Source organism: Mus pahari, chromosome 8 (assembly GCF_900095145.1).
Source record: "Mus pahari chromosome 8, PAHARI_EIJ_v1.1, whole genome shotgun sequence".
Lineage (NCBI taxonomy): Eukaryota > Metazoa > Chordata > Mammalia > Rodentia > Muridae > Mus > Mus pahari.
Window position 1 is genome coordinate 30619331 of NC_034597.1, and position 14245 is coordinate 30633575.

The 14245-nt window shown below is 42.0% G+C and overlaps 1 protein-coding gene across 2 annotated transcripts in view; it reads right to left on the reverse strand.

The window, feature by feature from the left end:
- Positions 1-13846, reverse strand: part of Nrg3 (neuregulin 3) — a 1055513-nt gene extending 1041667 nt beyond the window's left edge. The window contains exon 1 of one of the 2 annotated variants that reach the window (XM_021203112.2): positions 12730-13846. In XM_021203112.2, coding sequence (XP_021058771.1) covers positions 12730-13558 — 829 coding nt within the window. In that variant the 5' untranslated portion in view covers positions 13559-13846. The remainder of the gene's footprint in view (positions 1-12729) is intronic. The other variant, XM_029541389.1, reaches the window with a different exon arrangement.
- Between the last annotated feature and the right edge of the window lie 399 nt (positions 13847-14245).

Below are 14245 nucleotides of genomic sequence, written 5' to 3' on the forward strand. Positions count from 1 at the left end.
GACAGAGAGACAGAGAGACAGACACAGAGACAGACAGACAGAGAGAGAGAGAGAGAGAGAGAGAGAGAGAGAGAGAGAGAGAGAGAGAGAGAGACCCCTCTGAAGAAGTGGGTAGCAATTTCACCTTTCCTTAGAGTGGAGAGGAACTAGGGAGAGGAACTAGGGAGGCCAGACCTAGCTATGAGGCAAGAAAGTGACAGTACCTGGGATATTTTCAGCACATGCCTGGACTCTAGACAGGGCATTCTAAAGATTCCCAAAGGCTAGCTTGCTGTAAATTACTCAAGACATGAGCTCTAATCTGTGTGAGATATATTTAAGTATTGACTTCACTGCATTGCTGTTTCAAAGTGCTCTATGAAGCAGTAAAATTGCTGTGTTTCAAGGATGTTCAGTTTATCCACAGTCACATCAACACATCCCTAGATTTAACCCAAAATAACAGCTTTCGGATATCTAAAAAATTTGCAAGTGGAGATACTAAGAGAATAACAAGAGGCAGCCCCTGATTGAATGGCATCACCTAAATCAACTCATGACTGTGTTCTGATTTCTCAGAGGCAAAGCCTCCTGTATGAATTGATTGTCACACACACACACACACACACACACACACACACACACACACACACACACATATGTACCCCCTTCCTGGTTATATCTGGGATCCTTTTTCCATAGCCCACTTAGCACCTTTGGCAATCATATGTTAATACTGCACAGCATTAAAAAGGAATGATGTTTTTGGTTTACAGGCTGGACTCATCATGTGGATAGGACTAAGAGATGGAAGATGATGGAATTTGTGCAATGTAAGGTTGTGTGTGGCTTTCTGGAGAGTTCATTTAGAGATGGGAGAAGTGCATCTGTGCATTTACATATCAACACCTGCAATTAGTAATGTCAACCACCTTGTTCCCAATGAAGAACCTATAGAGGAGAACTAAATCCATCACTCTTGCTGGCTCTCTCGGTTGCTAGTTGCTGCCAGAGAGAAGGACTGTTTCTACAGTACTGGTACTACAGGTCTATGCGATCACTAATGACCAAAGTCTTCCCTTACCCTCACTTCTGAATTTCTCTGCCAAAGACAATTCTTCTTAGGAAATGAAACATTTGCTTGTCATCACCAATAAATCATTTCTGAAATGGCCTGATATACTTTCATGTTGGAAACAGGCTTCAGAGATTATGCAATCTCTCATATTTACATTCTGCTTAACAAAACCACAGTGTAATTAATGAATTGGGTTTCTTATCCATGTCAGCTTTTATTATCAACTTGACCCAACCTAGACTCATTTTGGAAGAACTACCTTGATCAGAATGGCCTAAGTCCACTGAAACAGATTTTCTTGATTTATGATTGATGCGAGAAGGTACCCTTTGGATTAGACTGTACCATCACCAGATAGTTGACCTTGTCTATCTAAGAAAGCTAGCCAGACAGCAAGCCAGTAAACTCATTCCTCCCTGAGCTCTACCTAAAGCTCCTGGTTGAGTTCTGGCTCTGACATTACTCCATGATGGCTCGTGACCTGGAAGTGTAAATTAAATAAACCCTTTCCTCCCCAAGTTGGTCCAAGTAACAGGATACAAATTAGCACACTTTTGTATAATACACCTCTATTTGCAGAGCTGGAGTTTATTTGCAGGCACCATCAGTAAACAAAAATGTTTTTAGAAATATATATATATGAGAAAAATGATAACACTTTGCAAAGCACTCCTGAAATAAGTAAAGCTAACCCTGATATAACAACACAAAATATCCATTCAAAAAGGCTTAAATCAGGAAGAAGTGAAGCTGACTGCATGGGGTATCTCCTCAGGCCAGAGCTTGAAAAGAAAAGCCTGGAGAATGGTCTTTGCATCTTGTAGGCTGTAGGGAACTACACTTATGGTCCAAGATTTACAAATAGCAAATCACATAAGCCTGGTCCACCACCCTGGTAGCATGAATTGGTAAAAAGCCACATACATGTTCTAAACAAACAAACAAATCCTTTATCTTTGAAATATGTGCTCATTTACATAAAAAGTATATAAGCCAAAAGGATACATATGAGAATACATTTTATATCTCCCATAACCAAAATGATATGCAAAATATTAGCAGTGAGGGTAAGTTCCTTACTCCCCAAAGGTAATCAATATCTTGACTTCTCATAGTAAATTATATAAACAGTACATTTTCATTCCAGCTCTTTCTGTTCCTCACTGGGACTGTGAGCTTTTCTGTGAGACACAACTTATCTTTGAACACAATTTATCTTTTGTTCCATAAATCACTACTCTCTCCTGGCTCCTGGTCAGTGTAGTGTGTCTATCTGTAATTTGGCTATCTACTCTGTTGATTCTGGGAGCAGCTAGCAGTCCTTAGTAAATCTCTGGATTAGTCTTTCCTCTCATTCACTTACTCCATCTGTGGTAAGCCTGCCTCAACCCAACACTACCACCATCTCTTTTCACATTCTTCTCATCCTTAATCCAGACCAAGTGTGCAGGGAACAGACATCTGACTTACAGGTTTCCATTGCATACTTCCATCCATAAGACTAACGCTGACAACCGACCAACATCTGCAGACAGCAAGGGTCATTAATGGTTTACTAAAGGTCCATACTTGTCTCTGCTCCTGAAAGGACAAGGCTAGGTTAAACCACCATAGGGTTTCCTAGAAATAAGCAACAAAGGAAAATATATTTCCTAGGAGGGCCTCAACTCAGTCAAAATCTTCATGCTGACAATACCATTTAAAGCACAGATAGGAAAGAGAAAAAACTAAAAACGAATTCAGGAGGATTTCCCCATACTTCTTCAACAATTTAACTACTTGTGATTACAGAAATAACACACACCATTAACTCAACTACAGAAAATATTTTAGAAAAGTACAATAAGTTAAGTAGAGTCTCACTTAATAATCCAGAAATAACCGCTAACACTTAAAATAACACTAACAATTTGAATTTGGTAACTTAATATTAAACTTATCTTTAAATCTATAAGGCTTATGTAATTGGTATCTTATTTAATATTCTACTATAAGTTTTAGATGAATATTAAATAATAAATGTGTCATAACATCCTTAAGATTATTAAAATCCAAATCTAATGGCCTCATAACATCACTATTATGTAAATAAAAATTTACTTTCTGTATTAATTTTACATATATATATATATATATATATATATATATATATATATATATATGAAGCATAGAAATACCAAATATTTGTTAGAGTTCAAGTCTTTTCTTTTACCATGTACCTGCTGTCTTCCTTGATAATACAAGTACTGATTTCTCAAGCAAATACAAATATATTCTACTTTTAACCTGCTCACCTTCTTCCATGGGTATTTAAAAAAAATTTTAAGCTACATGGAATAGTTTCAATATAACCTACCTACTTTTAATACAAACCACAATTCATTAGTTTTTAGAATATTTAATCTATCTGTTATAATTATAAGAACAATCCAACCTAAATATATTTCGAAGCTAATATATTTAATAGCGGTAAACACCACTCAATTGGTCAAGGGAGAATTCTATTGACTCTGCCTGTTGTTTTGATGATCTGTCATTCTTTGTCTACAAGATTTGCTCATTTTACTCATGTCATCTTAGGTTTTGATAGTAAAGTTTCCTAACATTACACTAATCCTAGGTTTCAGAATGGCTATTTAAATCAATTACAATAAAACTTACTAATTTACTAGTTTCCATTTTGATGTATGTAAGTGTATGTTTGTGAGTGAGTGAGTGAGTGAGTGTGTGTGTGTGTGTGTGTGTGTGTGTGTGTGTGTGTATTAGAAGGAATTAAACCATGGCCTTATACATACTATTCAAGCACTCTATAAACATTCTACCAATGAGTTGTGTCCTCAAACATTCCATAATTTTATATATAAGTTCACATCTCGATCATCATTCAAATTATCCAAAAGAATATTCTTTTCATGTATAAATAAAAAAGATCTCTGATACATAAACCAAGAAGTAAAAAGAAAAGAGATGAGTGGATCTGCTTTGGGGTGTCTTCTGATGAACATCTCTCGTCGATCTTTCTCCCAGATCTCCTGGATGGTTTGTAGTAGTCATTGTGTATTAAGAGAATCAAGCATTTCCAGGTACCTCATCATTTACTTGTCAAGCACCCCTTCTATATTCCTGATCACCACCAAAATTCATTTAATAATCCAGAAATAACCACTAACACTTAAATGGTTCCTTTGAATTTGGTTACTAAATATTAAATCTATCTTTAAATCTGTACAGCTTCAGGCATTTCATATGAGAACTTTCAGGCCAGTTCATTGCCTGCATGATTGTACTAAGGATATTTGAGTCTGTCCTTCAAAAATAAGTCAGATAAAAAAAATGTCAGGGTAACACAAACTCTCTTTGTTCACAGCAAGACTCCACATGGCCACTCTCATTTCCATTGTTACCTAAGTCTCAAAATTCTTCCAAAATTGGAGTCCTGTGAAGAACCCTCCCACACCTCGAAGAAAAACATCATATAGAACTAAAGTAAATCTGACTGCAAATGTTTGTGCTATTGTGGTTTTCTCCTTTAGGGAACTATTAGTTTATAGTAATACACATGGGTTATCATAGTTTAGGCTGTGTGTAATCTAGATAAATAAACAAGCAGTTCTTTTGGCACTTTGGTGTGTGTTATCACTTTTTTAAAAAAAGCAACAAAGAAAAATATTTACCATGGACACTGCTAAAGTTCTGTAACTAAACGTCATTCACAATTCATCTTTGCAGGATAATTTCCAACTGACTGTTTTCATGCCTAGGAACAATAGCCTGTGGTTCAGGAACAGTGACTGGCCCAACTCAAAATATTAACACTTATAACAACAGCAAACAGGGAATGAGTTTCCAACAGACAGACTTCATAATATATGCTTTAGAAATATTATTAAGGTTCCCAGAGTACAAACCCATATCTAAAACAGATCTTTCATAGAGAAACAAACCTGTTTGTCCTCGAGAACCTCATTTATGATGACTGCTTGGATGGGAACAGAGTGCAATGCAGACTTTCCCTACTTTCATTTAAATTCTATGCAAACTTTAGAGAGCTGCTGACAATTGGACTCTGTAAGCAATGGTACAAAATAAATCCCGGGCATTCCCTGGGCATCCTGTCTTCTGATCTCCAGGCTGTAGGCTTGCAAGTCATTCTACAGTCTCACTCAGGTTCTCCCAAATATCAGCTTTTCTCCATGTTAAACTTGTGTTTAAATAAATGAGAACCTAACAAGCAATGGAGAAGACATGGTGGGCTGTTTCTGGACTTTTACAAGTGACTCATGTTGGCATATCTCTACCTCTTCCAGTACTGTGCATGCTTTGGTATCACAACATAGAGGAGAGACTTCAGACAGCTAACAAGGTCCAGTGTTTCCACTCAGTGTACTGAGTAGTGTGCCCCTGCATGAAATAACCAGTCAACACTGACAGAAAGTCAGTAGTGTGTTTTACAGGAGAGAGTAGAGCTAGTCTATGGGCATCATACTCCAGATGCCAAGGGGGGAGCTGTGAGAGGATGGATCAGTGTTTTATGCTGTGCAGTTCCTTAGTATAAGGAACAGAGATGCATGTCTGTGGCTGTCATTCTTGTCATCATGGTTGTTGGTAAGCATCTCTATTGTTGTTCCACTTTGGTGGAACAATCCTTTATTCCTTGTAAATACAGCAACAGCTCATTTTCTCCGACTGTCACCTTCTAAAACAGTCAATTTTTCCATATAATTCTCTTTTGCTAGCTGGTTAACACTGCCTTCCTTCTTCAACGTCTGAGAGGCATACAAATTTGGGCTCAGTGGAAAGGCCAGTCTCACATCCACCCAATGATTTCCACAGCTGGTGGGCGAATTATTCCCTAACCAATATGGTAGGGGTAACAAACTTCTTTATGCCAATGTTATGACAATTATGCAATTTAGCTAAATATTATGTAAGCCAAGGATACATAATTGTGGAAATGAAAGATAATTGTACTTTCAATTAAATTGCAGTTGTATGTTTTGAAGAAACTCCAAAAGGTGAGGTTATATTTTTTTAAAGGAAAGAAATTACCTTAAATTAGATGGGCAGGGAATAAAACTATGAAAGACTTCCAGAGAACACACTACAGTGTCTGTGGAAATCATTTGCCTATAAATTCCTTCACTAATGCCTCCCTTTTTTTGTCTTGTTTTATATTTTAGACCACATCTTTTAATGAAGTTCAGGCTAGCTTTGAATTCATGTCACTGTCTTGACCTCAAGAGGGTAAGATTCCAAGTATATATCACCTCAGTCGACTTCTTCAGTAATACTTTAAACCAGAAGCCACTAATTAGTGTATGATTCTCTGGAAGCATATGCTAGTCTTAAATAACCGGACACATATTCAAGAATAAACTATGTCTCTAAAACAAGATATGGGAAGAATGGGTGTATAATGTTTGTTTGTCTTCTTCCTTTCCTTTCCTTTCCTTTCCTCCTCCTTCTCCTTATCTCCTCCTGCTGCTGTTTGCTTGCTTACTTTCTTTCTTTCTTTCTTTCTTTCTTTCTTTCTTTCTTTCTTTCTTTCTTTCTTTCTTTCTTTCTCTCTTTCTTTCTTTTTGAGACAGGGTCTTCCTCTGTAGCCCTTGCTGGGATGAGGCTCTCTCTGTTGGCCAAAGTGACTTCCACCATACACAGACCCAAACTCACAGAGAACTCTGTCCCCTGAGTGTTAGAGTTAAAGGCATGTGCCACCACACCCGAATAATTATTTACTTTTTACACAGTGACTTCTATAAACTTTTTAAAACAAACAAACAAAAAAAAAACATTTAAGGTTTTCTGAGAATTTTTAAAGTAAATATAAAAAGGTTAAATGTATCACATGAACTATAAAAATATAATATTAATGTATATTTAAATTATATGATTGCAATGTTGAATCCAATAAATGCTATCAAATTAGTGTCAAATAAGCTAATATAATGAAGAAAAACAAATTTTCAGTAATATCCAATGAATATTACATAATTTTTGTAAACCAATAAAACAAGAAATTGTTCAATTGCCTGGTGGTGGTAGCGCAAGCCTTTAATCCCAGCACTTGGGAGGCAGAGACAGGTGGATTTCTAAGTTCGAGGCCAGCCTGGTCTATAAAGTGAGTTTCAGGACAACCAGGGCTATACAGAAAAACCAAAAAAAAAAAAAAAAAAAAGAATTTGTTCAATTATATAAGTGGAAATATATGTTTTAACTTCCTAAATCAATTAAGGAAGTTCAATATGCCTTATTTAAAATTTATTTAAAATATTTTACAAATGTAAAATATTTTAAAATCTCAATCACAAAACTAAAAATAAAAAATCCCAACCTCTCCTAAACACACATACACAAACACACCCACCCACACACACACACACACACACACACACACACACACTTACACACACAAAGCAAACAAGCAAGGGAGGAAGAAAGGAAGGAAAGAAGGNCAAGGGAGGAAGAAAGGAAGGAAAGAAGGGAGGGAGGGAGGGAGGGAGGGAGGGAGGGAGGAAGGAAGGAAGGAAGGAAGGAAGGAAGGAAGGAAGGAAGGAAGCAAGCCCTTAAATGATATGCATTTATATAGAGATATTTAAGATAATTTTCTTCAATTAGTACTGTCTATACCATAATCAAAGAAATAAAGATCTGAAGAATAAACACAAAGTTAAATGCCTTTAAGAACTGGTCAGGCATAGCCATCCTTCAATACAGTAAGGGGCAAGGCAATGTACGAATGAATGAAATCTGTAAGAATGGAGAAATGGAAAGTCAAGCTAAGTACAAGTTACCACTTTCATTGATAGTCGAGTGAGTAGGAAAAGCTTACGCACAACTGCTGTCTGTCATAGATGAGTTTCTTATAGGCTGGGTCCTTCCCCCTTTAGTTTGGCACAGAGGCCTATATGAATTTTCCCGGTGAGGCTGAGTAAGAGGTTTAAGGCCAGTGCAATTTTTCAAGGCAACATGGTGCTGTTCTTACCCACCACACAAGCCTGAAGATTGAAATGAATTTCAATCCTATTCAGAAGTGATTCAATTGAATTTTAAAGACTTACATTTATGTCTTGCCCTTTGCTTTTATATATTTCAGGGCCAATTTTCATCTTTCATTTCAGCACCCCTGATAGGATATCATGATATGCTTTGGCTCTAGATATGAGAATTTGAGAAAAGAATCTCTACAAAAGGAATAAGTCAAACACCATCTTTCTTTTCAGTGTGGTACAACCAGAAGTCAGACTGGCAAGATCCTGAGAAAGGGGCAACTTCTTTCTACACACGTTGGATCCCTGGGGACAGCACTGATTTGAAATATGTACCAGGACTTCTTCTGTGACCCATAGTAATCTTAGAGAACCTGAGTTCTTCTGTAACAAAGAGAATGCTAGAGCCGGCATTGCTTGCTGTTGATGTTGATTTTGGTTTATTACCTTCCTCTGAGAAACAGCAAAAAAATTGGTTCTATACTCACAAACCAAGCCCACAAGTCCCTCTTCACTCGCAAAATCATCCCTGATCCCCTACCAAAGTTCTTCAACACCAGGGGCGGATGCATAAAATACTGTTTTCAGTGAAGTTAGACTAAATTCAAGAGGGTCCACAAAGCCATCTGGAAGAGCTATGCTCGCTCCCACAATATTGCTTTAATTTTGGTTAGGAACACAAAATGAAGTATGCATGTTTCAAGACTAACAGTATAACAGGGTAAAGGAGAATAGCTCCATAATCCTGCAATAATGACAAAGAAAATAAAAACGTTCTCAGAATGCCATGCAAGCTCACAGGAGAAATAAATTCAGCTGCACTTCATCGGGCACATTGGTCTTGAGTTCTGAATCCTCTCATGTTGACCACCATGCATGAGTGAGATCAGAACCTTCTCTGCTGGGATTCCTCTTAACACCTTGACTCACGTAGACAGAACATAAGGTGCCAGCTTAACTGTATTTAAATCAATTATACCTGAAGCTCCTAACAAAGCAACAGAGCACTCTTACTCAAGAAGTAAAGATGTTGAAAAGGAAAATGGGAAAACAATTGACTTCAGCAATGGCTCTCTTTAAAATCACAAGTGATATGATTCAATAAAACTATTTAACTAGATGAGTAAATTAAAACATCCCCCCTATGCCATGTTCAAACATCAATAGGACATTTTACCTTCAAATTCCTTCTCTGAGTATACTATTCAATACTTGTGATCTTGCTCATGAGACATCCCTATAGAGCTATTCAAATATAACTGCAAGTACAATACATTAACAGCTGCACTTGGCTTTGAACTTAACCAGTGGCTTGATTTGTTGTTGTTGTTGTTGTTGTTGTTGTTGTTGTTGTTTCGCCTGTTAAGAGTGCTTTCTGCTAAGTAAATGAGTTTCAAGACTCTAGAACAATCCCTGTTTTCATTGACAGTGCTCTATAAGCATGTTTGAAATCAGAAGAAGGAATTCCAACTGCTGTCAAAGGATAAGTGTTGATACATTGTACAAAACCACTGTTCTCTGTCTGTAGTACATATTCTCCATTGTCTAAAAGATGCTAACTGACCTATACCAAGACTACAAAACAGCTTCAGACGAATCCTATTCCATTGATCTTACAGTAGCAATATATTCAAGTATTTGTTTTCGAAAAGTCTGCAGGAAAGGCCAGCACAGGGTCACTGAAAAGGCAAGAAGTTTCAGGAACACAGAAAAGTTTTGGCAAAAGAGATCAAAAAGGAAAGCAAAGAATCAACTGCAAAACTTTCTTTGTTTGCTTGCTGTTTAAGTTCAGTCTTACTTTTCCCCTAATACCTCAAAAAACAGATAATAGTCATCAGAAATGAGCCCTTCACAAAGCAAATAGTGTAGATAATAAAATACCATTTATTTTTTGCAAAAATGTTATCCACTGGCCATTGTTATCCTTCTCAGTGAACAAACTTCTACTCAAAGAGCTATGGTATCTTACAGAGAGCAGCCATAACATTTCCAAAAATGAGCACACATGTATTTATCCTGTAAGCCTTGAAATGTTCTGTTCAAGAAGCCAAGACCCTGGTCATTAAAGAATATGTTGGTTAGTCTAACAGGAGATCATCTTTAACTGCCTGCATTTTGAACAGTAGGTGGTGGAACAGTAGGTGGTGGGCAGACCCAAAGTGAAATACAAACCTATAGAGACTTGTGATGTGCACAAAGAAAGTTCTCATCTGAGAACTCAAGGCCATAATCAAAACAAGTGAATAATTTCAATGAGAGCTACTTGGGCCATAATTCTGTGTATTGTAGCAGTGTTGATAATCCCACAAATGAAATTATCTCTCTTTTCATTAATCAACCAAAAACCTTACATAAAAAATAAATTATGTTTATCTTTTGAATTACCATACAGCCTGCCTATTTAAACTCACCTTTTATGGAAACTACAGTTTCCTATTCTTTTCATTAAAATGCTCCTTATTGGTGCAGGTAAACAAGATCATTGACTGCTAAATCTGTGTGTTTGCATTTTTAACTCTTTACTCAACTCTGTTTTAAGGATTTCAAACAGAGAAAGAGCTGGACCCCTAGTTACTAATCAAACAAAAACTGTCTGCATGTCTATGCAAGCACCAAGACCCTGCACATATTTCCCACCTCTCTTCCTTGAGGCTGAGAGCCCTGTCAATAATCATGACTTATTAAACAGGCTGCCATCTCTTCCTTTCTACTGAATGTAGAACAAGATCATGGAGGGGCAGAAATAATTACCTCGGGCTCTTCTTTAAAGACGGCCTCAGAATGGAAGGTAAGGAAATCAATACAGAAAGGACAGGGAAATGCCCCAATGTGTGCTCCACAGCCCCGAGGATGGGAAGTAAATCTGCAATCCATTATTCATATCAACTGCTACCAAACGGATGAAGATTCCTAGGTCTTCAGAACCTGTTTCAGCCCAATGACTGTGCTCACATGCACCACCCTTTACCCCTTTACACCACTCAAGCTAGATCTGTTGAAAGGAGAACCTAGCACCCTCCCTCCTCTAGAAAATGGGCTCTCAGAAATGATGCTCAGCACAGCAGAAGAAAGCTGCACAGGGCTGGGCTCCACTGCCATCCTCATTTGTGGCAGGAAGCTTCCTCCTCTTTGCCTGTATGTCTTCCACTGGCCATCGAGGTATAGATGCAATTTTCTAAGGCAGAGTAAAAGCAAAAGTCTTTGTCCCCTACTCCTTACTTACAAGTACAGTAAATTTAAAAAGGAAAAAAAAAGTCACAAAGGTTAAGTAACACCCAAGGTAGGATTGTGGGTCAGGGACACATAAAATTAACACAACTGAAAGCCACCATCTGATTTGCTCCCACACTGAGCAGATAAAGAGGAACACTCTTTTGCCCAGATGTTTCAGCTCAAAACATAAATACAAATACAGCATGAAGGCAACAAATCCAGACCGATTCTTTTCTTTGCTTCCTTTTTTTCCTTTTTTTTTTTTTTTTTTTTTTTTCCAGAATAGCTTTGCTCGGAACTTGAGCTGACATACTGGGGGCTTGTCCTGAATAACCTTCACAGGTTGTACATGTCTTCTCCCATCCTGATCCTCAGGTACAAACAGAAGGTTCCTGCAATTTCTGTTCACTAAGGGGAGAGGGTGGGGTGGAGGTCAATTAGTTACCTGCAATGTTCATAAAAATAGAAAGCTTACAGTTACAAAGAAAAAGTGACCATATTTAGGGGGTACACTGGCCACACTGTTGGCACCGACTGAACCAGGTTGAAATGTTATATTCAAAGGCTGACATATTACAAAGAGCCTGGACCTTGTACTAAACCGGGTCCTAGTGTGCTTATCTTTTCCAGCTAGGAGGAGGAGGAGATCAGGTTTACACCCCTCACCCCTCTGGGAAAGGAACAAAAGCAAAGGCTTGGCAAAGCTGGGGGGGGGGGGAACCCTCCTACTTTTCCAGGACCCTGGGGGCCCGCAGCTCTGCAGAGTCCCCTTTGCATTTCTTCACAGTTAACTCACTCCAGTGGCCACAGAAGCAATTTCCACCAATTTTCACACCTGGCAATGGCCAGGGACAGGTTGAGGGGAGGGGTCCTTCTGGGAGCACCTCATTTCCCTAGCTCTCTGAATGGCTTCTAATTAATCCTTCTTAGTCACTGCCTAAGCAGGGAAGCTGGAATAGTAGGCAGCTATATCCTGAGGACATCACTACCAAATACCTGCATCCAATATCCTCTCCCCCTCCCACCCCCCTCTACTGGTCATAACTTCCCTCTGTGGTCTTTCATAGGCCAGTTTGGGCTGTGCTTAGAAATGCTTCCCACAGGAGGGCGGGAAGGGTTGGGTGCACCATCTCTCCCAGGCCAGTTAGGGGAACACAACCTGGGCTCACTCTCAAGTCTGCAGTGAGGATTTGCACTCGCCTTAACCCTTTGATTGGAGACAGGAGTCTATTCTCATTTGGGACCCACTGAAGTATGAGCCCTAGCTCAGAGATATCCTTGGTTCGCTTGACGCCCCTATTCCACACACAGGCACAGCATAGACCAGCACCTTTGGCCCCCTTGAGGCTAGTTTTAAACATAGCCTCACATTCTGCCCCAAACGTGCATGGGGAAGTGACAACCAGCAGAAAGGAAAGCCGGAGAGCAGAAAAACTTGGCAGTGAATCACGGCATGGCCAGGCGTCTACTTACGAAATTTGGGGCTGGTGCTAGTTTCTGGGGTGGTGGTAGTGGAGGAGGTGGAAGAGGGTGAGGAGGAAGAGGCGGCAGCAGCATCCTGAAAGGGTGACAGGGTCCAGGAGGGAGTGGAATCATGGAGGTAGGAGGAGGTAGCATACGCCGCAGTGGGCCAGGAAGGCATCGCCTGTGTACTGGGGGCTCCTGGCATCGGGGGTCGGGAGCCCGGCGTGCTGCTACTGAAGAAAGGGGCCGTGGTGGACAGGACCGTCGGAGGGGCAGCAGTGTTCCGTGCCGTGGTAGAGCGCGGGCTAGCCCGGATGGGCACCCGATGCCCAGGGAAGCGGGTGGGTGCCCGTGTGATGGTGGTCAACCGGGTGCTAATCCGGTTAGGCGTCCTGGAAGAAGCGGCGCCGCCGGCAGAGGGGGTGGCGGGGGACGTGGTAGAAGTGGTTGTTGTGGTGGTTTCCATAGCCTTGGGGAAAGAGCTGGGCTTGGAGAGGAAGAAGGGGTCCTGACCCATTCCCTTGGAGTCCACCAGGTCCGTGGGCACGTACTCCTTGACGGAGCCTACCACGATCCATTTAAGCAGCATGAGGCTGAGCCCCAGGCCGATGAAGCCGATGAACAGAGGCACCACGCACAACCACGTCTGCTGCCGGTTCCACACGATGCAGTCGCTACAGCGTAACTCCCGGGGGGGTTCGGCCGCCCCTTCTCCGCCGCCGTCCGGGCCCCCGCCCGCCGCCGCCGCCGCCGCAGCCGCCGCGGTGCCCTCCTCGGCTGAGGCGGCGGCTGCCGAAGCGGCACCAGGTGGCGAGGCACCGGCCGCCCCTTCACTCATCCTAGGAGCCGGTCTTCACCTTCGCCCCCCCGAGGGCCGCGCCAGAGGCATGGGGCCGCGCGGGCCGGGCGCGGGCGCGGGCGCGGGCTCCGGCGGCGGCGGGCTCCGGCTCAGGCAGCGGCCGCGGCGGCCGCATGCAAATCGGCTCCCTGCCCCCACGCCCCTCCCCCCGAGAGGCGGGCGGCGGGCGGGGAGGAGAGGACGGGGGAGGGGACGCGGACCGGGGAGGGGGCGGCGAGGCGCTCGGTAGAGGGGCGAGACTGGCCCCGGCGCCGCCGGCCGGTCAGGGAGCCGTGGGGCGAGTCTGCAGCCCGCCTAGGTGCCTCCTGCGCGACGGGGTCCCTCGGCTGCCGGTGGTGCTGATGCTGCCGCTGATGCTGATGCTGCCGTGGATGCTGATGCTGATGCTGCCGCTGGTGCTGATGCTGCCCGCCGCCTGTGTGCGCTCCAGCCTCGCCGGCATCCTCGGTGCGCCGCGCCCGGCCCGCTCCCTGGGGCGTCCGGCCGCACCGCCGCTGTCCCCACCTCAAATCCTCACGTCACCCTCAGGGGCCCGGGCGAGCAGTCGCTGGATGCTGGGCGCCGACAAGCCGCATTCCGACACAGGGGGCCAACCTAGCAGCCCCTCGCCCAGCCCTGCACGCAGCCTTGTACGGTGGTTACTCGGCGAGCCTGGGCGATGAGGTG